The sequence below is a fragment of the Cyprinodon tularosa genome, unplaced genomic scaffold (assembly GCF_016077235.1).
Source record: "Cyprinodon tularosa strain WSP-4 unplaced genomic scaffold, ASM1607723v1 ctg38, whole genome shotgun sequence".
Classification (NCBI taxonomy): Eukaryota; Metazoa; Chordata; class Actinopteri; order Cyprinodontiformes; family Cyprinodontidae; genus Cyprinodon; species Cyprinodon tularosa.
The window spans coordinates 2,609,532-2,636,968 of NW_024039096.1; the positions used below are offsets into that span (position 1 = coordinate 2,609,532).

General features: G+C 38.8%; 2 protein-coding genes across 2 annotated transcripts in view; one reads left to right on the forward strand and one right to left on the reverse strand.

The window, feature by feature from the left end:
• Window positions 1-1,861: 1,861 nt before the first annotated feature.
• sgca (sarcoglycan, alpha) lies at window positions 1,862-13,183 on the reverse strand. Its single transcript, XM_038296889.1, has 11 exons — window positions 13,033-13,183; window positions 12,705-12,833; window positions 12,454-12,605; window positions 9,462-9,528; window positions 9,131-9,329; window positions 8,887-9,055; window positions 7,099-7,307; window positions 6,976-7,002; window positions 4,856-5,029; window positions 1,997-2,023; window positions 1,862-1,918 (listed from the first exon to the last, which is right to left on the reverse strand). The coding sequence occupies exons 1-11, from the start codon at window positions 13,067-13,069 to the stop codon at window positions 1,912-1,914; spliced, it is 1,197 nt and encodes a 398-aa protein (XP_038152817.1). The 5' UTR covers window positions 13,070-13,183; the 3' UTR covers window positions 1,862-1,911.
• Window positions 13,184-17,417: 4,234 nt separating this feature from the next.
• Window positions 17,418-27,437, forward strand: part of ppp1r9bb (protein phosphatase 1, regulatory subunit 9Bb) — a 60,789-nt gene continuing 50,769 nt past the window's right edge. The window contains exon 1 of the mRNA XM_038296932.1: window positions 17,418-19,118. Within this exon, the coding sequence (XP_038152860.1) occupies window positions 17,811-19,118 (1,308 nt within the window). The 5' untranslated portion in view covers window positions 17,418-17,810. The remainder of the gene's footprint in view (window positions 19,119-27,437) is intronic.

Consider the following 27,437-nt stretch of genomic DNA (forward strand, 5'->3'; position numbering starts at 1 on the left):
TGATCTCTACCTCAAAAAAAGCTGAACATGTCAGAGAAGGAATTGAAGCCTACAGATTATTCTCATTCCACCAAAGGACACTTATACAAACGGTAAAGATACATAAAGTCTGTAAAGCTCTCAAAGGATCAAATACGTTGCAGCTGTAATCGACTCCTCCAACCTCAAGCTGCAACTTTAATGAGTTTTAGGTGAAGAGAAAAGACAAATGTTTAGTATTGACTAGTCACTTTGGGTCAATACTTTTAACTTATGAGTAGGGTTTGATTCCAAGTATTGAAAGGCATATCTGGCTGCATTTTGTTTTTTAGGAACATTGTTTTCCGTCACCTGCATTGCTCTTGTGTTTCGCTCCATCCATCTACAGTATGTGTCAAATCCAAACTAAAGCCTGTCTCTTCCGAGCAGAAGCTTTGCTGCCACTCTTTCTCAACGAGAAGATGATGTCTTCAAGGTGATAATGGGAGCTTTGCAGGCAGCATTTTAATCATAACATCTGTCTTACTTTGCTTGTGGCATACTGCATGAACCCGAATTATTAACCTGACTCCGCCAGATGGATTTGCTCCGCATATCCATCTGGAAACCTTCGGTTGAAGTAATTTTGGGAAGGGGCGAAAATACTGGTTAGCTGATTGGCCTATGTTGGTGATAGACGGGCCAAATAAACCAATCAGATCAACGAAGCATATGACATACTAACAGCCAGGCTACTCTTGCCGAAACCAGTCGGGAGAAGACCAAAAACATCTTTTCCTCTGAGAAAAGCCTCCAGAGCAGTTTTTTGCGCTTCTTTCAGTGAAGAAATACTCTGTAATTCCGATAAAACTTGCTTGATAGCCACGCTAACGCTAGTTTCATCGGCTGAAGCCGCCATTTTCTTTAGACTGAACTGTCGCGCTTCTCGTTGCATCACACCTCAACCCGCCTCAAAGCCAACGTTGATTGGACGTTCGTTTGGTGAACGGCTCCAAATTTTCTTCAACTGAGAGTCTCCAGACTGACTAGCGAGAAAAATCTTGAAAGCTCGCGAGATCAGGATGGTCTCACGAGGCTACCAAATTATAGGAACTGAAAAACAGCTTTCCTTCTGAGTTGCTATGGCTGCTTCTCTTGTCAATTCTGTCCGTTCCCTTCCTGCCAGTTTAGGTGAGATTCTCTTCCTATTTTCAGGAGATGGATTTTTAACTAATTATATGCTTAAAGGTCATGACATAGTTTGGGTTAGCTAACCATCTGTTCCTTTAGTTGAATCAATTTTCTCCCTCTTAGTCCTTGTCAGGGTCATGGTGGGGCCGCTGCCTATCACTGTCAGTCTACGGGCGAGAGGCGGGGTACACCCTAGAGAGGTCGGCTGGCTGTTGCAGGGCAACACAGCGACACACAACCCTACACACTCACACCTAAGGACAATTTAGAGAAGTCATGTTTTTGGACTTTCAGATGAAGCCGGAGTACCCTGTGAGAACCCACGCATGCACGGGGAGAACATGCAAACTCCATGGAGAAAGACCCTGGAATCAAACCCAGAACCTACTTGCTGCAAGGCAACAGCGCTCTCCACCGTGCCGCCCCTTAAACAAAACATCTTATTTGTTTTTAAGCAATCAAAAGAATCCTTTTGCATAGATGAATCATTTATTGGTAGATATGCATTGCTTTACCCAATTTGAAAGAGTATGCATCATGTGTTACATAGGAAGGAATCATCTAACAACCATGCTGAAAATAATATGTGATTACAGCAAAAGAATGGATTAAAGTTTCAGGAATACGTTTTGAACTGCAGAAAACAGTAGAGGGCTAAAAGGTGGTAGCGAAAGCACAAACAGTTAAGAAAAGCAAGGAATAAATTGTCAAACCGAAACTGAAAACGTACATGCAGCAAAACTGATCTTCGCCATCAGCATTTCACTTCCTGCAAATAAAAACAACGTGAGAAAGATTGGATGCATCAGTATCAATAAAAACAAATGAATGCAGTGATCTGGTTTACCTGGGCAGCGTGTCGCTGTAGGGTTCCCTGTGAAGATAACGAAACAGAACCCAACACCATTAAAATTATAATATGCATAATGTGAACTTTTTTTTTCTTCCAGAATAAGGTTTACTTTATTTTCAGCATCCAAATATGCAATACAAATTCTGAAATAAGTACTTTAGTTATCATCACCCTTCCCTTGTAGTCCCGCCCCAGCAGGCGAGTCATTCAGGAGATGGATATACCCCAAAGTAACAATAGAGTAAAATAAAATTAAAATAAATACATAAATAAATAAAGGGGGAGGGTGGTTAAGGTTAAAGTTTAATGTATTTCAGCAAGTAATTAATTGAGCATCCAATTTCTCCACACAGTTTAGAAACGGTTAGATGATCTCACAGTTTATCTATTGTTTTCTAGTTTTAATGAATGAACATGAGTAGGAAGGGAGGCCTCCTATAGTATTAATCTCCTTGCTAGTAAGTTAGTGTATGCCATCACATATGTCTCGAATGGCTAATTTGTAGTTTTTAAAAGAGCAAACTGCATATTTGCACAAATTTTTCACCCATTAACAATTCAAAGAAATTGAATATGACATTTTTGTCAGGACTCCTGTCTGTATGTTTGTGTTTCTGTGTTTGTCTCCCTTCCTCCACCAGGAGGCGCCTGGTTCTGGTCAACCCGAGTTTTAACATTGTTTTTGTCTTTGCCTCCCGGCAGAAAGTCATCCTGCAAACTGGATTTTTCGGACCTTCTCTCCCTGGAAGGATCAACAGAGCTTCAAGCTGAGCTGGGGTTACAAACAGGAGGTTTGGAGCCACTTTCCCAAGAGATCGTTTGAGCTTCACACTGAGAAAGGGATTCGTCTCCACTACGACCCGTTCAAGTACCGCAAGAAATCTGAGTGGCAGTCAGCTTCAAACAAACAACCGCATTCTGGGTAAACCCTGTTCCGCCCTCCACCGAATCAGACAAATACTGGAACAACAGCATACAGACTGAAGTCAAAGATTCAACAACTTCTCTGGAAATGTGAGTCAGCAACCCGATCCTCTTCTCCAAGTTCACGAATCAAATTTCCCACTGAGCCTGAACTAATCGCTGTTTCTTCCCCTCACTTTTCAGTTCCGGTTGAGCATTGTTCAGAGCAACACTTCTCTCTGCATTATCTCTTCAATAAAACCTGTTAAACCTTTTCTCCTTGTCTCCCTGTTTGGTCTTCAGCATTTGGGTCTAAACTTTATTAAAATCATGACAATTTTTTTTTTTTTTATCTCAAATAACTTAATATCATCTTTTCTCAAAAAGGATAAGAAACTATCGCCTGTTTCACTAAGCCACCAAATCTTAATATTTCAAAATGGAAACGATTAGATGTTAAAAGAATAAGATCCCAGATTGTGGGGGAGGAGCTGCTCATTTTCACACCGATGTTTTTTTTTTTTATAAATTACAACCTTTATGTGGAAGCTGGAGTACTCAATTTTCAGGCCCTATTTTGTGTGCAGGGAAGCTTAATAAATAAGCTTGATTAATGAAAGCTAGTTTGTTTCTGTTCACCCGACAGGCATTCAACCTTTTTCAATGGATGATTTAATCCTCAGACCTCATTGCTGTAGAAAACGTGTTAATGAGCTGAGAAGAAAGGAATCATACTCTAGACTATCTAAAGAAAAATTGAAAAATTATTCAGTCAAAGACCCTCTCTGTGTGTGGTTTGCTTTAAGGGAAAAAATAAGTGTTGATAAAGAATGATGGGGAAAAACATTAACAGGACTGACAGTAAGTAGAGTGCCAGCTGATCTTGTATGGGAGACCAACTACTGAAATAAAAGATATTTGATCAAAAGATTAAAAGATGCAGGCGCGCTTTGGTGGCGCAATCATTAGCGTAGACGACCCATGTATGGAGGCCTTAGTCTTCGATGCGGAGGACCAGGGTTCAAATCTGACTTGTAGTCCTTTGCCGCTTGTCTCTGCTCCTCTCTAATACCTCCTTTCCTGCCAGGCTACTGACCATAAAAATGAGCCAATAGTGCCGTAAAAAACGATCTTGAAATAAGTAAAAATGTCTTAAATGAAGTGTATTAACCCTTAATTTGAGTAGGTAAATAAGATCACCTGCCAATGGAGTATTTTTACTCTTAAAATAAGATAATTAGATAACATGCACTTGAAATAAGACAATGCAATTGTTTTTTCTTATTTTAAATGTAAATTGTTTTGTTCCATTGACAAAGTGTCTCACTTACCTCCTCAATTCAAGAACAAATGCACTTAATTTAAGAAAAATTGACTTATCTAGTTTTGGATTTTTTTCCAGTGTTGTGATGCAGGTAAAGTTGATATCCTGCTTATGTTTTTGTTCATTTTTTAAAACACAAACTCTACTTATGGGAACTTTAACTGCTTTCTATTGTAACAACCTTTTTCTACACAAACATTATTCACAGCATGTGATTTCATCTGGTTCCTTCTTCTTGACTATTTTCGCTGATGTAAAGAGTAAATTTCTCCACTTTGATTGATTTCAATAAAAAAAAGATTGATAATTACCCAGAAAGCAGGGCTTTCAGGACACCCAAACTGGCTATTCTGTTTTGTAACGAGTGTTCACTCCATACTGGAAGAGTTGTCTGCAAAAATGTTTCATAGGGGGGCCAGACGGGGCCACTAAAAATCTAGAGGTGGCACACTGAAACTAAAAGCCATAATTTCAGGTGTATAATGATAATGGGATGAAATGCTAAACTGATGCTACTGCAATTTACACCGGCACAGTGGCGCCCCCTGGTGGCACTGGTTGTCTAGTGTCACAGGAAGATGCAACAACAGATCAGAACATCAGCAGTTGGCGGGTGAGATGCTCACTGTTGGGCCATGATGAGAGGGATGCTGTCTGACTGCAGCGGTGAAGCCCTCTCTCCGGTTCGGCTGTTGAACATGGGCAGCGTGGACAGAGGGGCGGGGACCCCCCGCTGGGAGGCCATGCTGCGCAGCTCCTCAGTGTTCCCATGGATGGTTTGGTGATGGTACAGCTGAATGCTGCAGCGAACAGAACGCCATAGTCAGGTTGATGTAGACTCTTGCAGCCATATGCATAATCCCTCTTTTCACATTTTGTTACATTAAAACCACAGAATAATTAAATGCAGTAGGGAATCATATCTTATTGTTAGTTTTTTCCCACAAGCAGTGGAATGCAGTTTTTATTTGAAAAGAAGTGCAGCCAACTATCTACAGAGGTCAGATTATTAGTAAATACGGTTCACTTTGTGATTCAATCTATGTATAATTATCGCCGTCTGTTAGGATACACTGGATTGCAAATCTGGCTTTTATGGAGCAGTTTTAAGAATTTGTGTCTGCTACAAGAAGCGAGAGACTCTTGGTCCCTGAGCAAGACCCTTAACCCCACACTGCTCCCTGGGTGCCGCACAATGGCAGCCCACTGCTCCCCAAGGGAATCGCTTAAATGCGGAGGTAAATTTCTCCAATATGAGATCAATAAAGTTCAATTATTATCATTATTATTATTGAAACAGGTTAAACACTGGAAAATGGTCTAGAAATAAGTAAAAATTTCTTAAATTAAGTGTATTTATCCTTAATTTGAGTAGTTTTGACAATGGAATGAGTATTTTTACTCTTAAAATAAGATCATTAGGTAACATGCACTTGAAATAAGACAATGCAATTGTGTTTTCTTATTTGAAGTGTAAATTGTCTTGTTCTATTGGCAAAATGTCTCTTTTACCTCCTCAATCCAAGAACAAATGCACTTATTTTAATAAAAAAAAAGATTTATCTAGATTTCGATTGTTTCCAGTGAAGATATTGCTCTGGGAAGATGGAGGCCAAATTTATCTACTGGATAGAGGAAAAACTATGACTGTAAACATCCCTGATCGAAGCCCCGCCACAACAAAACATGGCAGTGGGAGATTCATGGTGTGGGACATTGCTCTTCAGCGCAACTGAGACAACTGCAATGCAATAGTTGAAAATCAAAATAAATGTGTATTCCAACGGTCCAGTCAAAGTCCAGAATAAAAGCTAAGTGTGAATCTGTGGCTTCATCTATCATTAAAAAAAGGATGTATATTCTCTAATTAAACAAACCAATTAGAGAGATAACCCCCAAAGAAATGCAGGTTATTATTTGTAGCAAAAATATAAAATTGTGAGTTGTTTTTCTCTCACTCCCATCTAATCTACTAATATGTGCCGGTCTATAATATTAAAAAACCCCAATTCAATTCAATTCAATTCAGTTATTTCTTCAGCACAAAACACATGTCACCTCAAGGCACTTTATAGTTCAACCAGATCATCCAGTCAGATTGATTCAAAGTTTTCTATCTGAGGAAAACCAGTTGATTGCATCAACTCATTGACTTAAAGTCAATCCCTCACACTAAGCATGCTTGTAGCGACAGTGGAGAGGAAAAACTCCCTTTTAACAGGAAGAAATCTGCTGCAGAACAAGGCAACAAAACCAATTGTTTTAAAATGACAAAATGAAACTACTAACCAACGTGGTGCCCTCAAGGACCACATGGGGGGCCCTCAGATTCTTCTACATAAAGAACAACCCACCAGTGGGCTAAGTTTGAAATGTTATTTTATTCTGTTGCTCTTCTTTTTAATCATTTATAGAGATTTCAAAATGACAATGTCTAAATAAACTTAAAAAAATTTACAGAAACAATAAAAATATGTTGATAATGAACAAAGTTTAGGCTAACGCTAACCCTTGCAGCTCATGGGTCAGTAATGGCCGCCCTTCCTACGTCTCGGTACCCTTGAAGTGGCCCTCAGCCTTAAAAAGGTTGGTGACCCCTGTACTAAGGAGTATGAAAACTGTCAAGACCTGTCAGATGCAGCTAACTGTCTTACAAATATCAACGGATTTTAACAAATCAAAAGCAGAAACCTGAACTTAGATTCTTTCAAGTCATGCACAGTAGCATGCATCACAAACTACTTACTTGTTTGTTTTTGCATTCCTTTTGGCACTAAAAGCAAACAAACACAAAAAATACAATATTAATATATTTGTAGAAATCTTACTCCCACCATATATTGTATTTATTTGGAGCCGGGTTACATACAGTCCCTCACGCCTGCCATACATGATGGAGAGCAGCAGCAGAAATAGAACGATGGCAATGATCAGGGGAACAATCACCGTCACCATGTAATCTGGGAAATAGTCTCTGCTTGGGGGAGACTCTGGGGGGTCAAAGTAACCCCCGTCCTCTAGGATCCCAGAGCCCATCGTTGGAGCAGGCGGCTCCGGCTCCAGCTTTGTCAGATCAAACTGCAGAGACAGACAGCTAAGTGGGATTTCTGGTTATAGCAACTATTAGGAACAAACATGGAAAAACAGCAGAGTTTGTGACTAAAAGATCTGCTTTAATGTCATACACACTCCTACATAAAGTGGATTTTAGAATAAATAGATGAAAATAAAATAAACTTTTATTAGTGCTTGAATCAGTGTCTGTATTCAGTCCTTTTTTTAAACTTCTTACATATCCTGGATTATGAGGACATCTTTTCTCGACAGGTGAAACCAAATGTTGGATTCAGGTCTGGATTCAGTTTAGTTCATTTTAAAACTTACATTTACCTCTGATGAAGCCCTTCTTTAGCTGATTGGATGGTCAAGCATTTAAATTTACACTTCAGTGCCCATTATTATGTATACTTTCCTCAATAATGACTGCAAAACCTTTCTTTAACACATCTCATTACTGATCTGTTGTGTATTTTCTATTTATATGTTAAAGATAAAATATAACTAACAGTTAAAGGAAAAGTCTGGTCAGCAAGAAATAATCAATGGATCATTATTTTGACCTAAAACTAATATGTCTGTGGTGTTTAATGAATTAATCAGTAAAAAAAAATGTAATCTAGGAGTCTGGGAGTGGCCCTTTTAGCCCAAATATAGTAACACCTAACACACTAGACATCTGGCAGTGACGTCACGGTGCGGTATCACTTATCGTATCACTTTACTTGGATTTAGTTTTTACATATGCATATATATATACATACATATATATATATATACATATACAGAAGAGCTATATGTGTATATCTTTTATCTATTTTTATTCTTATTTTTATCTTTATTATATTGTGTAGTTGGATGTGTATATATATATATATATATATATATATATATATATATATATATATATATATATATATATATATATATATATATATATATATATATATAAAACTGTAACTGGCGCATGTAACAAAAGTACTTTCCCTCTGGGATTATAAAAGTATTTCTGATTCTGGTAAGCCTAGCGCCATTCTCCCCGCTTTACAAGCAAAATCAATGGGAACTACTAGACAAATCTGCAATCAACAACAATTATTGAAGATTTCCAGAGGACTTCACCATTGAAATTCACCAAATTCACCATTTTGATTGATTGGGTTGATTGATTACGTACTACATCGAGTAAAACTGAAAAAAACTGTTTGTTATTTCATCTTTACGATTCATTGTCTGTCATTGGATTTCTAACTTGAAGATAATAATATGGTTATATGTAGCCAACATTTGGAAGGAGAATGTTTTCAAGATGACTTGGATAATAAAAACACTAGATACAGCACTGGGACTTGATCAACAGCCGATACCGCACCGTGACGTCACAAACCCGTAGGTGGCAGTAGTGTTCTTTGACAAACATGGATGCCTCCAGTAAAGCACATTCAATGAAAATTACTACCGTATGTAATGATTTCATATTTAAAGTACTTTCAGGAGTTTAAATTCTGAATGTGACCAAGCTTTTCCTTTAAACGTCACATTAAGATAATGAGTGTGGATCTGCATGATGGTGAAATCGTTGTGAAGCAGGACGCCTCACCAGCTCCGTCTTGCACCAGGTGATGCAGTTACTGGGGATTTTGCAGAAGGTGCATTCTCCAGGTATCTTCACTTTAGCCTCTGTTGCACACTCCCTTTGGTACTCTGGTGACATCACCCTCTGCAAACACTTGGAGAAGTACTTCTTGGACCCCACCTTTACATACACCCTGAGGCATGGCAGATTCTGAATAAACATTCATTTATGGAGTCATGTATTGATTTTTACTGATTACTCTTCTTACCCTTCATAATGTCCTGCAAGAGGCAGAGGAACTCTGCCTCCACGATCCAGGGCATTGCTTATGTTGATCATTTCCAAGGCCTCATTGTTCCACAGCTTCTGCAGATCCTGCTTTATCTCAATTTGAACAGAAGAGGGCAGCACCTTCTCAACTTCTCTCAGCTGGATGAAGAACTCTGCTTGATAGGGCAGCATCTTTTCTGTAGGGGAAATCTGCCATTTAATGCTTTTGTAGTCTGCTTGATTCTTCCTAACTTGCCTATTACTGTTCATACGCTTGTATAAATAAAAAATAAATAAATGAATAATAATAATAATAAAAAAATACATACCTGAAACAACTTTGATGACAAGAAGCTCTCTGGCTGCATCATAGCTGATTTTGTTGATTGCATAAATCTGTGAGGGAAGGTGATGCTTAGTTTACAGAAGATTAATGAGGTTAGTAGTTTGTGGAAATTAAAACAAAAAACAGGACAATATTAGATAGATATTTAGATAGATCCAGAGATGCGAAGTAACGAAGTACAAATACTTCGTTACTGTACTCAAGTAGATTTTTCTGATATTTTTACTTTACTTTACTACTTATTTTTATGGCAACTTTTTACTTCTACTCCTTACAGTTTTACACACATATCTGTACTTTCTACTCCTTACATTTTAAAAAATTGGCTTGTTACTTTAGTTTTGAATCATTTCAATGGAGTTACCGTTATTATTTTTCACGTCATCAATACCAAATTCAATCTAATTGGATGGGAATCTACGTTGCATTTGACGCACCACTACAAGATGAATCGACAGATTCGGCGGTATTCATTCGCGGCAAATTATTGCAGCTTGGTGGCGGTGGCGTTAGCATAGTAGCATGGACGACGAGATGATTGAAAATGAACACAACGGAGATCTAGTCCTATTGGCAGACATCCATTTAAAATGTAGGCAACGGCATGAAAAAGTGGTTTCTACTTTTACTTTTATACTTTAAGTAAATTTACAAGCCTGTACTTTGTTACTTTTACTTGAGTAAAGAAGTTTAATCAGTACTTCCACTTTTACCAGAGTATTTTTTAACACAAGTATCTGTACTTTTACTCAAGTACAGAAAGTGAGTACTTTTGCCATCTCTGGATAGATAGATAGATAGATAGATAGATAGATAGATAGATAGATAGATAGATAGATAGATAGATAGATAGATAGATAGATAGATAGATAGATAGACTCATGTTCCAATAAAAATATAAGATAAAAATAAAACAATACAGGTTGAAAAGTACAGTACAAGTTACAATTAGATAGATTTACAGAGACAGGAATACCAGTGTCTTCATAGCTTAGACTGCTATCGGACTGAATTACGTTTACTTGGTCACTGGTAAGTGACAAGATAATATTATTGCCAGATGCAATTAACCTACAGATAAAACTATGTTGACTTTTGTAAAAAAGCATTTAAGTTATAGACTCTTGCTGTGATGCAGTGAGTGAGACACAAAAACAGCTCCTGAGCTGCAGGTTAAACGTTACTGTTACAGACTCTGTGTCAAAGCATATTGTCCAACAAATTGATTTGGTGGTAAGGCTAAAAGAGGGCCAGAGATGGCAAAAGTACTCACTTACCATACTTGAGTAAAAGTACAGATACTTGTGTTAAAAAAAATACTCTGGTAAAAGTGGAAGTACTGATTAAACTTCTTTACTCAAGTAAAAGTAACAAAGTACAGGCTTGTAAATTTACTTAAAGTATAAAAGTAAAAGTAGAAACCACTTTTTTCATGCCGTTGCCTACATTTTAAATGGATGTCTGCCAATAGGACTAGATCTCCGTTGTGTTCATTTTCAATCATCTCGTCGTCCATGCTACTATGCTAACGCCACCGCCACCAAGCTGCAATGATTTGCCGCCAATGAATACCGCCGAATCTGTCGATTCATCTTGTAGTGGTGCGTCAAATGCAACGTAGATTCCCATCCAATTAGACTGAATTTGGTATTGATGACGTAAAAAATTATAACAGTAACTCCATTGAAATTATTCAAAACTAAAGTAACGAGCCAATTTTTTAAAATGTAAGGAGTAGAAAGTACAGATATTTATGTAAAAATGTAAGGAGTAGAAGTAAAAAGTCACCATAAAAATAAGTAGTAAAGTAAAGTAAAAATACCAGAAAAATCTACTTGAGTACAGTAACGATGTATTTGTACTTTGTTACTTCCCATCTCTGAAGAGGACCAGTTCTAGAGGGGCACGGGCCCCTGTGGACTCCTGCCTTGAAGAGCCCATGACTGTCATTTAATCAGCATTTTCTTTAATTTAAACTGTCACGAGTACAGAACAACGAAATGAACTCATGTATTTAACCCCTTCCTCTTGGGGAGCAGTGGGCTGCCATCGTGCGGCGCCCAGGGAGCATTTTGGGAGCTTAGGGTCTTGCTCAGGTGTTAAATGCCCTAACCACTAGGCCGCCATGTTGCTGCCATCTTAATGCTTAGCAGCTAAAAGTATTTTTAATGAGAAAGCCTCACCTCCAGATAAAGGAACAATCAATTACAGACCTCCTTTCATTGTGGTTTAACTTTCTTTCTGATATGTTAGAATAATTTTCAGAAGACATGAACTTCAGGCTGAATTTAACTGCAATGATCTGAGGAGAAGAAGACATTTTTTCTAGAAGTGCATGAGTTTCAATACATGTTTGCTATTGTTTACAAATCTATCAATCTTTGATTTTATTTGAGCATAAAAAAAACTTTTTTAGAAACCTATTTTTCCAGATATATCAAGGCTTGCTTGTGTGAATTTATCTGAGCCTGTATGTAAAATTTTGGTCCCACAGGTTTGTAGGAAACTGTTTTGAAATGAACTGAAATGGTTTGTTGTGTAATCATTTCACTTTGGATAAAAGCATCAAAACCCCAAATTATGAAGGTAGGATTCACTCCCCATATTTAAACCATACATGAATATTTTTAATATTTTCTCACTAGCTCTGCTTCCTTGCTTTGTATGTTATGATATTTTTTGATGATTTATTTTGATTATCTTCAAATAAATATTGGCACAGTTAAACGCTTCACCTAACCTTAAAATATACTTTTAAATCTATCAATCGATTCTATTTGATAAAAACTAAAGAGTTGATTCGCATTTCTAAACTTACTTTTTCTCCAAATAGCTTTTAAAAGCTGATTTTTTTCCCTCTGAAGCCTCAAAATAGCCTTTATGTGTTTAGTTTTGACAGCAGATGTTGACGATTAGTGTTGTTCTAATTGTCTCTAGCTGAGTTGATATCTGAATGGGAAAAAAAAACTCCAGACCTCAATGAAATATTTTCCTGGAGACATTGGCGTGCCGTACAGGAAGCCATTATCAAAGGGATGCCTTTGGATGAAGCGCAGCCACTCGGGGAGGTCAGGAAACCCCTGCTTCTTGCACTTAAAAACCATGGGGTCATCGTGTAGAACCCCAGCTGTATAACATGAACAAATAAAACGATGTGAGACATTTTTTTTTGTGTGTTCTGTCTCTGTTATCTAAAAAAATAAAATAACACAACAATCAGACTTACTGTAGAGTTTTGATGACGTCTCAAAGTCATTCTGGAATTTCTCTCTCATCACCTCGTATGTAAACAGCCTCCCCACAGGAGTGGTAAATTTGATTTCTGCACTGATCCCATACAAGCTGGCAGCAAACACTGAATAGATGTAAAATAACAAAGCAAAGTTAGTAAATTAAAAGAAAAGAGTTCAACAAAATCAGAAAAAAACTGACTGAAACAGAGAAACTGGTTGGTTTTTTATCCACAGCTGATATCAAAGGTGACGTTTGCTTTCAACAAACATCGCCTTGTTTCTGTAATTACATGAAGTTTGATGTTTCAGGGTTAAACTTGCCTGCTAAAATGAAACACCAGCTCCTGAGTTCCGCCATCTTGTTTTGGCCTTGGACTGACGGAGCCAGCTGCAATGTGGGGGCTTGGCCACACTTAAACTCCTGCCAGAGTTATTTTTGCCTCCTCACCTAACAACATCCGGAGCGCCGTCTGTCTGTAAACTGAGAACTGTTATGAATCTCTGAGGAGTGAAGAAAAAAAAAAGAACAAATAAGCCCCCTCTTTTACTCTGACAACCCTAAAGCAAAATCCAGTGCAACCAATTTACCTCAGAGGTCCAACAATGAAGGTACACCTGGGTGTGATTTTTGTTTTTCATAAGTAGGAAGTAAGACACTTCTCATCCTGGACATTCTCTGTTTACGCTGTTGCCTTCAGGCAGATGATACAGAGCAATCAAACCAAGAACCAACCTCCTTACAGACAGTTTTTACCCGACATCCATAATTTACTCAAAACGAAGTCATTTAGAATGTTTTTAGAGCATAAACAGTAGTGTATAGGATTTCCTGAAAGCACGCGCCTGCGCGTTCACGACGCTACGGAAGCCGGCAGACCAAACCAGATGAAAGTGCGCATTCAGCGTCTGCTCTGACGATAATGCAAGCGTAGAAGAAGAAATGTGCTGTTTACCTGTGCAAAGAAAGAAACAACGAAAGAAAAATGTCTGAGGACTTCAGTGTTGAGGAAGAGCATGAGTTCTTTGCCGAGCTGAATGCGCACTTTCATCTGGTTTGGTCTGCCGCGGTTTCCGTAGCGCCGTGAACTCGCAGGCGCGCGCTTTCAGGAAATCCTATACACTACTGTTTATGCTCTAAAAACATTCTAAATGACTTTGTTTCGAGTAAATTCTGGATGCTACCCACTCAGGACACTTGGAATACATTGGACGAGCAGCATGGAGGAATATTGACACGTTTTTTGTGGACTTTTATGGACCTTTCTGTCTCAGGCACCATAGACCTCCATTATTTGAATGTCAGCAGACAGCAAGAAGCCTCCCAGATCTCCAGATGCATGTGAGATATCAAAAAAGTACTCCAGAGTGTTGTTCAGCATGGGGGTGAGTAGAAAATGAAGGCTAATCATGTTTTGGGTGTACTATTCCTTTAAAGCAAGATGCCATTAAAGATAAAAATACAACTGATAATATAAAAAGAATGTATATAGTACAAAAAAACCATAGAAAAAAGTTGTAATGTCCTGGAATATGTTTCCTTAGATATAAAAATATCTAAAAAGTACAGGGCTAAGGAAAGACTACACACTAGTTGATTTGGATTATTGCATTTGTGCTGCAGAGATGTACTGAGTCTGCTAAAATAAAAAAGGTACGAGTCTAGAATGCTTAGTCATTCGTTGCCTCTCATTATCAACAGTTCCTCTTTCTTGGTACATGAATTAACAATCTCACATCCTATTTACTGTTTCAGATCTCCTCTCAAACATTTTGACTCCTTGCTTTCTCTTGTCTTTCATCTTTTAGTGTCCTCGGCTCATTTAGCTCAGCCTCCATTCTCATGTTTTCATCTATAGATGCAACAAACTGTAGTTATCAAATAAAATGGACAGAAATGGAATCCATGGTGCCTCCTGTTGATCATTAAACTGCTTTTAGAGATCATATGAATCCTGTAATGAGCAATTAATCTATAATTAGGGTAACATAACCATTTAAAGGTGGAATGTGAGAGGGCTTTATATTCAGATTTGGATTTTGAAAATAAATATCAAATCCTTGAACTCTGCTTTAATCCTTTTATGATGTATCTATGCAGCTGCATGGCTTTAAATGTATTCAGAAACCTTGCAAAGTCTTAAATTTAAGTTAGTGTATGTGTGGGGGGGCTGTTTTCAACCAAAAGGTAAATGTAACGCTTTCTTTTTCAGCAATGAACATGTCTGTCAGTGAAAATAAACAATGTAGGAAGCAACAACCTGTTTTGCAAATGCTGGATCCCTATTGGCCAAGAGGGTTTGACGTGACAGGCTTGTACTGGGTCCTAAAGCCGTCGGTTTATTACACAGATGGGTCAGTAAAGACAAGTGGATTTTTGTTTTACATATAAAAAGTGTTCTACAATATGTTTGAAGGATAAGAAATAAAACTATTTCTATTGCTGCTCATTACAACCACTGTCTTTTTTTTTATATATCTAAATAATTAATATTTTCTAGTGGAATGTATGTGAACCACTGAAATGTGTTCCTATTTTATTTATTTGTGCATGAGTTTCGAACTTACTGCTATTTATATGTGTTATATAAATAAATAGATTTTCACAAACTGTATTTAATCAAAATTATATATGACCCCTTCCCAAACGAACTCACTGTTGTTTTTGGATGTTAAAAAAATAGTTAAGTAAAAAGATAAAAAAAATCAAGGAACTCATTAACATATAAAGTTAAAAGTTAAGTTGAAATACAAATAAAGATATACAATATAACAATCAAATGAGTAAATCATTAAACCAAATTCAATAATAAAATGTTTTATTATTGATACTTAAACATCCTGCATAAATGTCTAATTTTAGATTCCATTTAGACAGCAGTTTAACCTTTGGCTAAACCTGACTCACTTGTTTTTTGGGTTAAAATGAAAAATGTCCCTCCTTTTGTACACCTTAAAAACATGCTGATTAAAAAAGGGAAAGATTCAAAAACATCTGGGTCTCCATCGTTGTGTTTTATGTGAAAAAACATAACCTCCTGCTTATATGATGAAGCCCTAGCCATGCATGTGCAGTCCTATAACTTCATGCATTAAAGGTTTACACAACACAATTTAACATCAACAGCGGCGGTTTTTAAACTCTGCGTCATCTGAAGCTCTAATTAAACTGTTTTACATAAAGATTTTAGCCCGTTTATCAAACTTTATTAAGTGATGATTCCTTTTTTAAGCAGGCAATGTCAATAATAAGGCAGCATGAAGGACATGCCGACTTGGACTGCCATGGTTGTGAAATTACAACAATTTTGGCATGTTATGTTAACAGGAATTTTTTTTGTTTTTAATCACTTTTCTGATTTTGTACGTAGACTGTAGAAAACAAAGCAGCTGTTTTTGAATCTCGTTCCTCAACCCTTAGTGTTTTACTTTTCTCTGCATTAAGACACTTAAGTTGTATGATTGTAGTTAAACAAAACCCTGATAATCAACCATCAGATGAGACCAGAGATCAGTTTCTCAGGAAGAAAACTTTTAGATACCAAGATCACATTTTGTTTGTTGTCTTGCAATGAATACAGAAAAATAATTATTGTACAAGTTGCCACTGTCGCCTACGGAGGAACCGCCATGTAAATACAGGATTTCACAGCAGATTCCAAAAGTCCTGCAAGTACAAAAATGAGCCTAGCAAATTTAAGACGATAGAGTAGAAAACACAAAAACTAGAGATTAGGAAAGTGCAAACACATAAATGATGCTAACAGTCATGTAAAGAAAAAAGACTGAAGCGGCGAAAAACAGCTGTAAATGAAAATGCTACGGCAGAGGATCAGTACGAAAAAGGATTAGAGCCACTGGGAAGAAAAAAAAAGAGTTAACTAATTTTTATTTTAGTTTAATATGTGAAAAAAAGTCATAATTCTGACTTTAATCTCAGAATTCTAAATCTTTCACAGAATTCTGATTTTGATTTTTTCCCCCCTCATAATTATAACTTTAATCTTGAAACTCTCTTTCATCTCAAAATTCTTTTTTCTCAGAATTCTGACTATCTCTGACTATTTTTTTTCCTCAGAGTTCTGAGATTAAAGTTAGAACTGACTTTAAACTCGAAATTCTTTTTCACAGAATTCGGATTTTTTTTCTCAGAATTCTAACTTTAATCTTGAAATTCTTTTTTCCATTTTGAGATTAAAGTAAAAATTCAGACTTTAATCTCAAAATTCTGACTTTGTTCCTCAGAGTTCTGAGATTAAAGTTAGAACTGACTTTAATCTCGAAATTCTTTTTTCACAGAATTCAGATTTTTTTTCACTGAATTCTGACTTTTCACTCAGAGCTCTAGGATTAAAATCAGAATTCTGACTTTTCCCCAATTAAACGAAAATAAAATAAAAAAATCTGTTAACTTTCTTTTTCATTTTTTTCCAGTGTCCTAAATCCCATTCTGTATCAATCAGACCACTAGAGGGAGCATTTTATTTCTTTGTGTGTTTTTTGTGTTTGTATGTTAGTCTTAACTTTTGTATTGGCTAGTTTAAGTTTTGTTTTTGAAGAACTTTTTTATTTAGGGTGAAATAACCGTCGCTGGTAGCCTTTAATCCAATAATTAATGTTTTTATGGCGTATCTGTTTTTTTGGATCGTGGCTTGCAGTTTGGTTCTGACGGCAGGCGTTAGGACCTGGGAGCCTCCTCCTGCATGCAGCAGTAGCAGCAGCCTGCCGCTACAGGAGGACCAGAAATCTGCAGCTCCCAGAATGAAGTGATCAAAATGATGCTGCCTCCAAAAAGGGATTAAACGTGAGCAATCAGCCGTCAGTTTGGGCTAAATCCGCTCATCTCCGCTTTTATTCTGCATGTTTGAGGGATTGCTGCAGAAATCCAGGAGGGTTCAGGTTTGATCGACGCGTCTGCATGCGAGCTGATGACAGATGCATCACTTTCTCTGAGCATCGCAGCGGATGCAGGAAGGCCTTTGATGCGATCTGTTGTCCGTGTTTAGTTCCCCGCGTGGCCGGCTGGAGGAGGACGCATTTAGGGGGGGGCGTGAAAAGGAGGCATGAGGTCGCTGAGCATCCGACGCGACGCCTGAGCGAACATGATGAAGACAGAATCCACATCCAAGAGCTCCGGCTCCACGCTCAGGAGCCCGTCCCCGCACAGGAACGCGTACGAGGCGGGGATGCAGGCCCTGAAGCCGCTGAAGGACGGCGCCGCCAACGGGGACGTGCAGGAGGGCCCCCGGGGCCGCAGGTACGGCTCCAACGTGCATCGCATCAAAAACATGTTCCAGCAGATGCAGACCACTACCGGGGGCGACGCGGAGGCGGAGGACGGCGGCAGGATGGTGCGGCTGTCCCTGCCCAGAGCCGGCAGCCTGAATGAAAACGTGGACCACAGCGCGCTGCTGAAGCTCGGATCCACGGTGTCCGAACGGGTCAGCAAGTTCGACCCCAAAGCGGAGAACCAGCGGGCCTCCTCCCCCAGCTACTCCAAGCTGCAGGAGACCCGCCGCATCTTCGAGCAGCAGCAGCAGGAGAAGCAGGAGAGGCTGGAGAAGCTGAGCACCACCAGGGTGCTGCTGAAGACCGACAAGGCCCCCGGCTTCCAGGACGGCAGGCTGGACATGGTGTCCCGCTTCAACGGCAGCACAGAGTCCCTGGACAGCCTGGACACCAGCGAGGCGGTGTCCCCCACGGTGAGCCAGCTCAGCGCGGTGTTTGAGAGGGCGGCTGAGCTCCGGAACAACCTCCACAGGCTCTCCTCCACCCCACCCCTCCCTTCCAGAGGGGTCAGCGCCAAGGTGGGGGTGCTGAACTCAAAGATCATCACCAAGAGGGCTAGTGCCTTTGCATCAGGCCACCAGGAGGACGAGATAAGCAATCAGAAGGGGAGAGAGGGGCCCCCCAGGGGCCTCAGAGGAAGGGTCACCCCCCCATCTGAAAGCATCAATGGAAGCAAGTGTCCCCCCACTGCTGAACATTCAGGAGAGTCCATGGACCAGAGGGAAAAGACTGTGGTAGACGTTGGCGTGGAGGCCAAAGAGATCGTCCAACGTGAAAATCTGCCTGAGGTCAAGGGGTCAAACGGCACAACCCTGCAAGGTGAGTCTGCGGAGAACGGGGAGGCCGCCGCAGAGGACAGGAGCTCTCCGAAGACTGATGAGACACAGCAGGAGGAGGGGAAGGAGGACGAGGACGACAGGACGAGGAGCAAGGCGGACTATGACCTCGCCAACGTCAGCACCTGCAGCACCATGGGGGACGATTATGAAGAGAACCAGAGGGATGAGGAGGAAGATGAGCGCTACGAGCCAGAGTCCAGCTGTTTGGAGATTCCTGGGCTGCCTGCTGAGGAGGACCCCCCCCCTTCCAGGAAGATCCGCTTCAGCACCGAACCAATCAAGGTAAGGAGGGAGTCAGACACCTGATGCCACCTGAAAAATAAGCACAGACACTAGAGAAGGTTTACTAAAAACAAATAACTAGCAGGATTTCATTGAATATAAAAGTTTACAAGTAACACCAAGAAATGACTAATCAACCACATCTGGATAGATTTTGACATACAGATTCTGATGCATCTGGATCGTAACACTCAGATGGCCTTTGGTCTGTCTGCCTGGTGTGGTTTTTCAGCGTTATACCAGATCTGCAACAAACCATTGAGCCTTGAAGCATCTGTTTAATAAGTTTTTAATCTGAATTGGACTAGCAAGGATCACAGAGGATCCTTTATTGCCGTTTGCCCTGCTCCTCTTCACCAACTGTATTTAAAGCATCAAAAAGAACAAAAAGTGTGTCTGATCAGGTAAGGTTCATATCTAAAAAAATCATTTACTATATCTATAGCTAAGCTGATACTTCGGTCAAACGTTAGACAGGGTTGCGTTAATGCCTTTACTTTATATAGATGTAATGTAAGTGATGGCGCTTTATAAGAGAAATATCACATTTAGGACGTTTTAGATCAAGAAACTACTAATATAAGATGTTTAATTCATTAAGAGAAAAAAAACATCCTCTAAATCAGGGGTCTTCAACGTTTTCCAGGCCAAGGACCCCCAAACTGATGGAGCGGGGACCCCCTAATTATATATATTGTATGAAATTGTGTTTTATCAAACCGGTCCTATAGTCCCTCTATTACAGATGGAGTAATGTAACTAAAGTAATTCCTCCCTGGGATTATTAAAGTATTTCTGATTTTGATTCCTGGTTGATGGGACAGGTGTTGTGAATGAAACGGTGCCCAGCTTGAAAGAGCTCCCGTGTGTCGCTGAATGTGTGCATTGATGACTGAAAGACATCTTCTGCCTCCATTTATCTGTTTACTGCAGTGTGTTGAATTCATGTTAATGTGGATTTAAAGGAATAGTACACCCAAAACATGATTAGCCTTCATTTTCTACTCACCCCCATGCTGAACAACACTCTGGAGTACTTTTTTGATATCTCAAATGCATCTGGAGATCTGGGAGGCTTCTTGCTGTCTGCTGACATTCAAATAATGGAGGTCTATGGCGCCCGAGGCAGAAAGGTCCATAAAAGTCCACAAAAAACGTGTCAATATTCCTCCATACTGCTCGTCCAATGTATTCCAAGTGTCCTGAGTGGGTAGCGTCCAGAATTTACTCGAAACTAAGTCATTTAGAATGTTTTTAGAGCATAAACAGTAGTGTATAGGATTTCCTAAAAACGCGTTCACGAGTCTACGGAAACCGCGGCAGACCAAACCAGATGAAAGTGCGCATTCAGCTCGGCAAAGAACTCTTGCTCTTCCTCAACACTGAAGTCCTCAGACATTTTTCTTTCGTTGTTTCTTTCTTTGCACAGGTAAACAGCACATTTCTTCTTCTACGCTTGCATTATTGGCAGAGCAGACGCTGAATGCGCACTTTCATCTGGTTTGGTCTGCCGCGGTTTCCGTAGACTCGTGAACGCGCTTTTAGGAAATCCTATACACTACTGTTTATGCTCTAAAAACATTCTAAATGACTTCGTTTCAAGTAAATTCTGGACGCTACCCACTCAGGACACTTGGAATACATTGGACGAGCAGTATGGAGGAATATTGACACGTTTTTTGTGGACTTTTATGGACCTTTCTGCCTCGGGCGCCATAGACCTCCATTATTTGAATGTCAGCAGACAGCAAGAAGCCTCCCAGATCTCCAGATGCATTTGAGATATCAAAAAAGTACTCCAGAGTGTTGTTCAGCATGGGGGTGAGTAGAAAATGAAGGCTAATCATGTTTTGGGTGTACTATTCCTTTCAAGACATTTTAATTAGTGGAAAAAATGCAGGGGGGGAATATAAAAAAAAATAAATAAATCAACCAAAACTTTCGCAACCCCCATGCAGTACCTCCGTGGACCTCTAGGAGTCAGGGACCCCCTGTTGAAGACCTCCGCTCTAGACCACCTGTATTACATCTTGCCCACTTCGTGTTGCCTGTTGGGTTCTATACAAGAGGGAGGTAATCAGGCCTGTTAAGGAACATTTGGCTTATTTTATTACTTGATTCATATTTAAATCATCACGGTTTGGTTCAGTTAAAATGCACTAATTCCCAACAAACATTCCCTTAAAAGCACTAGTGACACACTTTCCCACCAAATGAAGAAATTGTAATAAAAACATATTGAAAAATTGCCCCGTATTTTACATTACATTCTAAATAAATACCTAAAATGGACAGCTTTCATACATAATGGCCATATTTCTTTGTTAAGACTTGACGGTCTAAAGTCTGGGATCATTTATTGTAAAAAAAAAAATATTGATTATAAACAGTTCAGGTAGACAAAGAGAGACTTTGTTTCCATTCATTTTAGTACATTTAATGTGAAAAGTGCCAAACAAAAGGCTTTCACCAGATAGATCAAGACTAAAAATAAGCACAGCTTAGAAATCTGTACTTAATGGTAATAGGAGATCAGTTCTAAATGCCAATTATGTTCATTTATTCTTAGAAAAACAATAGAAACTCCTACAGAAATCAGTCCTGCTTATTGAGAAGGTGTTCCAGGGACATTGGTCAGCATATAAACATTGCACCTGCACATGATCATAGCCGCATCATTTTATAGCTTTTTAAAATGTTTGGATTGGGTTTTACCTTTTTTTTTTTATTATGAACATGTTTTAATTTAGGCTTTGCTTTGATATAGATTAAAGGAACTGTTTGTAATGCAGCTCATTGATTTAAATCCCATATGTTATCATCTAATATGGACACAGCATGTAGATATACATCTGCTCAACCCCTTAGCTCCCACCGCCCAGCACCCGGTCGTTTTGACGTCACATTATATTCCGCATCAAACGGCAAACTTATTTGTAAACAAACCCAACATGTTGTACCTCTTTAGAATCAGGCGATCCTAAAGAAAACGATGATCAACTCTATTGTAAGCCAGCTATACTCTACAAACAGCAATAACTAATAATCTGTCATCAAATTAGATTTCATAATTTCCATCTTTTATACCTTGTTTTCGTTTTCTGGCATTCAAAAACCTGCTCTATACTGGAATAAATGGGCTCATTTTGTCCGCAACGCTCCACAGAAAAGTCAGAAAAGTAAAAATAAAGTGCACAAAAGCAAATTTTTCCTGTTTCTATGAAAATCTTTGTAGTGATTTAATGGATTTAGCGTTTATCAGTAAAAAAACAAAACAAAACAATATTTTTCGTCGCCATCACAGAGTCTGGGAGCGGCCATTTTAGCCCAACTATAGTAGCCCCTCCCTCCTGCCATCTTCCGGCAGTGACATCACGGTGCGGTAAGCCTAGCGCCATTCTCCCTGCTTTACAAGCTAAATCAATGGGAACTACTAGACACATCTGCAATCAACAACAATTATTGAAGATTTCCAGAGGACTTCACCATTGAAATTCACCAGAGCTATAGTGAAACTGACAATGCCCATGTGCATGGCAGCTGGATGTTGGAATAAATCAAGTAAAAGTGAAAAATAAAAGAGTTATTTCACCTTTCCGATTCCTGATCCTCCACGGACGGGTTCGTCATTGGATTGCCAACTTGAAGAGGGAGGATTTACCATCGAACTTCTGGCCAGAGAAAAAACATGTCATTAACCCGTTGCTCTCTGCTTCGCATTGTGCACTGGACTGGTCATCATCATCATGAATAATAGCGCTGGTGACAAACACCAGATACAGCACTGGGACTTAATCAACAGCCGATACCGCACCGTGACGTCACAAACCAGTAGGTGGCAGTAGTGTTCTTTGACAAACATGGATGCCTCCAGTAAAGCACATTCACATGAAAATTACTCTGAATTAAAAACACTGATCATTTATTGAACAGTATGCAATAATTTTATACTTAAAGTTCTTTCAGAAGTTTGTATTCTGAATTTGACCAGACTTTTCCTTTAAAATATAGTCCATTCAGTCTTATCATTTTGGTAAAAGGACATCTGGAAGGAAGCAAAGTCCTTTTCACAGCCCTGTGGTCCAGAGGATTGGGGAATTGGACTTGAATCCTGGTCATGATGCTGCAAAAAATCTGTTCAGAGGCTATCAGCTCCACTCAAAGATAAAATATTCAGACACTTTATATTTATCGTAAAAAAAAGTGCATCACATCTGGAGCTCAGCTGCAGCCGACTAGAGATGGAACCTACACTGATCACAATGCATCCATTGATTGCTCCAAATATTTCCTGTAAACATATCGAATGTGACCTTGGAGATAATCTGCTGGGCTGCAGTTCTAACTAGTGCTTCTGTCAGCATTTACACTGAAGCTGCTCAGCTTATTTCACCCTCAGACTAATGCTGACATTTTTATATTTTCCCCCTCAACCACACAAATGAAATCCAGAAATCACACTAGCTAGCTGCTTATAGATGGATATGCATTGCTAAAATCTGCCATAATGGATGTATTCAGTAATAAAACGTATTGGTGTACAGCAGTAGAAAATAAAGATGGGGTTAAATGGCAGAGATGGCGACTTTGGAGTCAGTTTTGAGTCAATTAGACTGAAGAGTGATAGGAAGCGGGTATGTGAGCAACAGACTGCAGCTGCTGCACATTTTACCATCACAGGATGCAGCAATGCATTATTATGCAGGGATGAGAATTGCTCAACTGAACTTTATTAGATCAATTTGTGACATTTAGCAAAACAAAATAAATGTAATTTATTATAACATGGTTGGGCATGTTAAACTAGCTGCAACACGCAAGGATACTTCTGCCAGAAAATCTCCAAATAAAAGCATGTCCAGGCTTTTATTTACTCGATGCATTTTGTCTCGTTCATTTTGTGGTTAAATAAAAATTAAACTCAAACATTTTTTTATTAAGATGAAAGGGATTGAAATACGTATTTAGAAAGATGTTTATAAGATTATTCAAAACTCCTCTTTAATGCAACATATAAGAAAGGAGGGGTCAATATGAAGACGAGGCTTAAAGGGTTTTATTTTGGCCTTTACAAAGATAAAAAAAAAACACTTTGGCTAATTTAGAAATTCAACATTAATTGGTCTAATATAATTTCTGTAGCGACCATCAAATTTCCTCCAATTCTAGTTAGGACCAAAAACTGGCTCCTTTAGTTTTTTATTTTCTTTAAATTCGGGGATATAATAAAAAAAGAAAGTGATTTTTTAAAACCGATATTGTGATTTTGAATTCACTTTGAATATAATTAGAACTACCACAAGTGTGTAGATTTTTCACTCCAGGGTTTGGAGATTTAGTTTAGTTTTCATGACCTTGAATGTTTGCCGTCATCGCAGGACTTTGTTGTTGTGCCGCAAGGTTTTTATCTTTAACAGCACGGATCTGTGTGCTAGCTTCAAACCTAACTTTCCCTCTCTGTTGCAGCAAACTCCTTTTAAGTGTATTACTGCCACCTACAGGGCTGGAGTGAGAAAGTCAGTGTCTTACTCTGGTTAAATGTAATGCAACATCTTCTATTTAAAAAACAGCAGTTTGTTAAATTGCAATGATATTGAAAATGCAATTAGTTGCAAATATTAATTTTGTTTTAAGAAATATATAGCTTGTAGCATAATTTTGTAGATAAAGTATAAAATAGTAAAAGGTAACTGCTATTACAAACAAGAAGACTGAAATGTAATTATGGAATTTAACGGCGTATTTTAGGCGAAAGGACAAAAAGGAACGGATTTGGATTCTTAACCTGCAGTGATGCAAATTTAGAGGCACACTAAATCTAATGAACTTGATAAAAACATCTTTATTTCAGTCCTTGGAAGCTTTAGAATTTACTCTGACTTGGTTTGAAATACTTGAGATGTGGAAAAAAAATGGATTTGTGAAAATGTCTGTGTGATGGAAAGCTGGAACAGACAGGTCATCGGGTTTAAGGGTTTTTTAAAAATTTTAAATACCTTTATGGGTATCATATATATATATATATATATATATATATATATATATATATATATATATATATATATATATATATATATATATATATATATATATATATATATATATACTACCGTTTGGGGTCACATTGAAATGTCCTTATTTTTGAAGGAAAAGCTCTCTACTTTTCAATGAAGATAACTTTAAACTAGTCTTAACTTTAAAGAAATACACTCTATACATTGCTGATGTGGTAAATGACTATTCTAGCTGCAAATGTCTGATTTTTGGTGTAATATCTACATAGGTGTATAGAGGCCCATTTCCAGCAACTATCACTCCCGTGTTCTACTGGTAGAATGTGTTTGCTCATTGGCTCAGAAGGCTAATTGATGATTAGAAAACCCTTGTGCAATCATGTTCACACATCTAAAAACAGTTTAGCTCGTTACAGAAGCTACAAAACTGACCTTCCTTTGAGCAGATTGAGTTTCTGGAGCATCACATTTGTGGGGTCAATTAAACGCTCAAAATGGCCAGAAAAAGAGAACTTTCATCTAAAAACTCGACAGTCTGTTCTTGTTCTTAGTAATGAAGGCTATTCCATGCTAGAAGATTTCCTACAACGGTGTGTACTACTCCCTTCAGAAGACAGCACAAACAGGCTACTGCGGGTACTATTTAATGAAGATGCCAGTTGGGGACCTGTGAGGCGTGTGTTTCTCAAACTAAAGACTCTAATGTACTAATCTTCTTGCTCAGTTGTGCAACGCGGCCTCCCACTTCTTTTTCTACTCTGGTTAGAGCCTGTTTGTGCTGTCTTCTTTAAAGTTATGACTAGTTTAAAGTTATCTTCATTGAAAAGTACAGTGCTTTTCCTTCAAAAATAAGGGCATTTCAGTGTGACCCCAAACTTTTGAACTGTAGTTTATATATTTATAGTTTATATATTTGTAGTTTATTTATGAATGAATATGACAGCGGAAGTCTTTTTAAAGGCAGTGTTATTATACAGGGTTATTGCACAGGGTATTTATCTATATAACTATTGCACTGGGTGTCAAATATAAAGAAACAGGTTAATGCACAGAATATTAAATAGTAATTGCACAAGTTATTAGCGTTGTATTGTCGCATTGTAGAGTCTGGTTGCAGCAGGGATGAATGACCTGTGGTCAAAGCACTCCTTTTTACAAACAGGGTGTAAAAGTCTTTCACTAAAGGCGCTGCTCAGCTCCTCTACAGTCTAGTACCGAGGCTGGAAGGTGTTTTTCCATGAGAGATGCAAGCCTCGACAGCACCCTCCTCTCAGCCACTATCCACACCATCTACAGAGCGCAGCCTAGGAAAGAAACAGCCTTTCTCACCAGTTTCTTCAGTCCCTTTCTGTCCTCTGCGCTGCAACAACGTAGAGGAAGGGTGATGCCACCACAGAGTCATAGTCGTGTGAAGTAAAGAGTAATACCCTGCGCCCAACTGTTGCTTCAACTGCCATTAATCAAAATGCAAAATAAGGCTTTTATATTTCCCTGGCTTTAAAGCACAAAAAGTTGGTACTATTTTCTGTTTTGGGGGCAGGGAGGGGACTGTTGAGCAGCTGACTGCTGGCTTGCTAACTGAGGAGATAGTTGGAATCATTAACCAGCTAACAAACATTTTGTAACCTTCTTCTGATGGAAATTAAATAAAATGAATCAATGTATAGGATTCCTGTTTATCTCTATTACTCTGATGATCCTGTGTTCCTGCAGGGCAGCTGACATGATCTATAAAAGTGTCTATAGGTTAAAATACTTTATTATAAGAAATGCAAAGTAATTTGTTACAGCAGGCATTAAAGAAAGATTTGAGTATTTATCTTTTTGCTTTTTAAAGTGAGGGTTGCATAGCATTGGAAGAAAAAGGTCATTTAGGGGGAGGCTGGGGAGGATTTTTTACGTGCGTTAGAGAGTGGAACGCAGTCTCTTCTCTGGCCAGTGAGATGAGAAAATTGGAGAGGCTGAAGACATAGAGGAGGAGGCGGGAGAGTTGACTCAAAGCTTCTCCCTGTTAAGTAGCAGGGGTTGGTGTAATGATCCGAAGAGAAGCAGCAGCAGAGTTTTCTCCAGCTCTGCCTGGAGCTCTGCGATGCAGAGACTCTGACAGGCAAAGGGAGCATCACACGTATCCCCTCTCCCAGAAAGACATTTCATCCAGTTCCTCATCATGCTGACACAAGGCGAGAGCTGTTGTTTGATTTCCCCATGGCTGAACATTGTTACTCTTCCTTTTATATAAATTTTTTTTGCAACCACAGTAGATAAAGATGATGCTGGCTCACTTGCAGCATTAGGAGCAATTTGA

Excerpts from the sequence above, each read along its gene's own strand:
- sgca (XM_038296889.1), bottom strand. The coding sequence starts at position 13,069 with ATGGCGGAACTCAGGAGCTGGTGTTTCATTTTAGCAG. Across the intron at positions 7,308-8,886 it reads CCTGGTGCAAGACGGAGCTG|TTTGATCTGACAAAGCTGGA; the intron begins GTGAGGCGTCCT and ends CTGTCTCTGCAG. Across the intron at positions 2,024-4,855 it reads CCTCTCATCATGGCCCAACA|GGAACCCTACAGCGACACGC; the intron begins GTGAGCATCTCA and ends TTATCTTCACAG.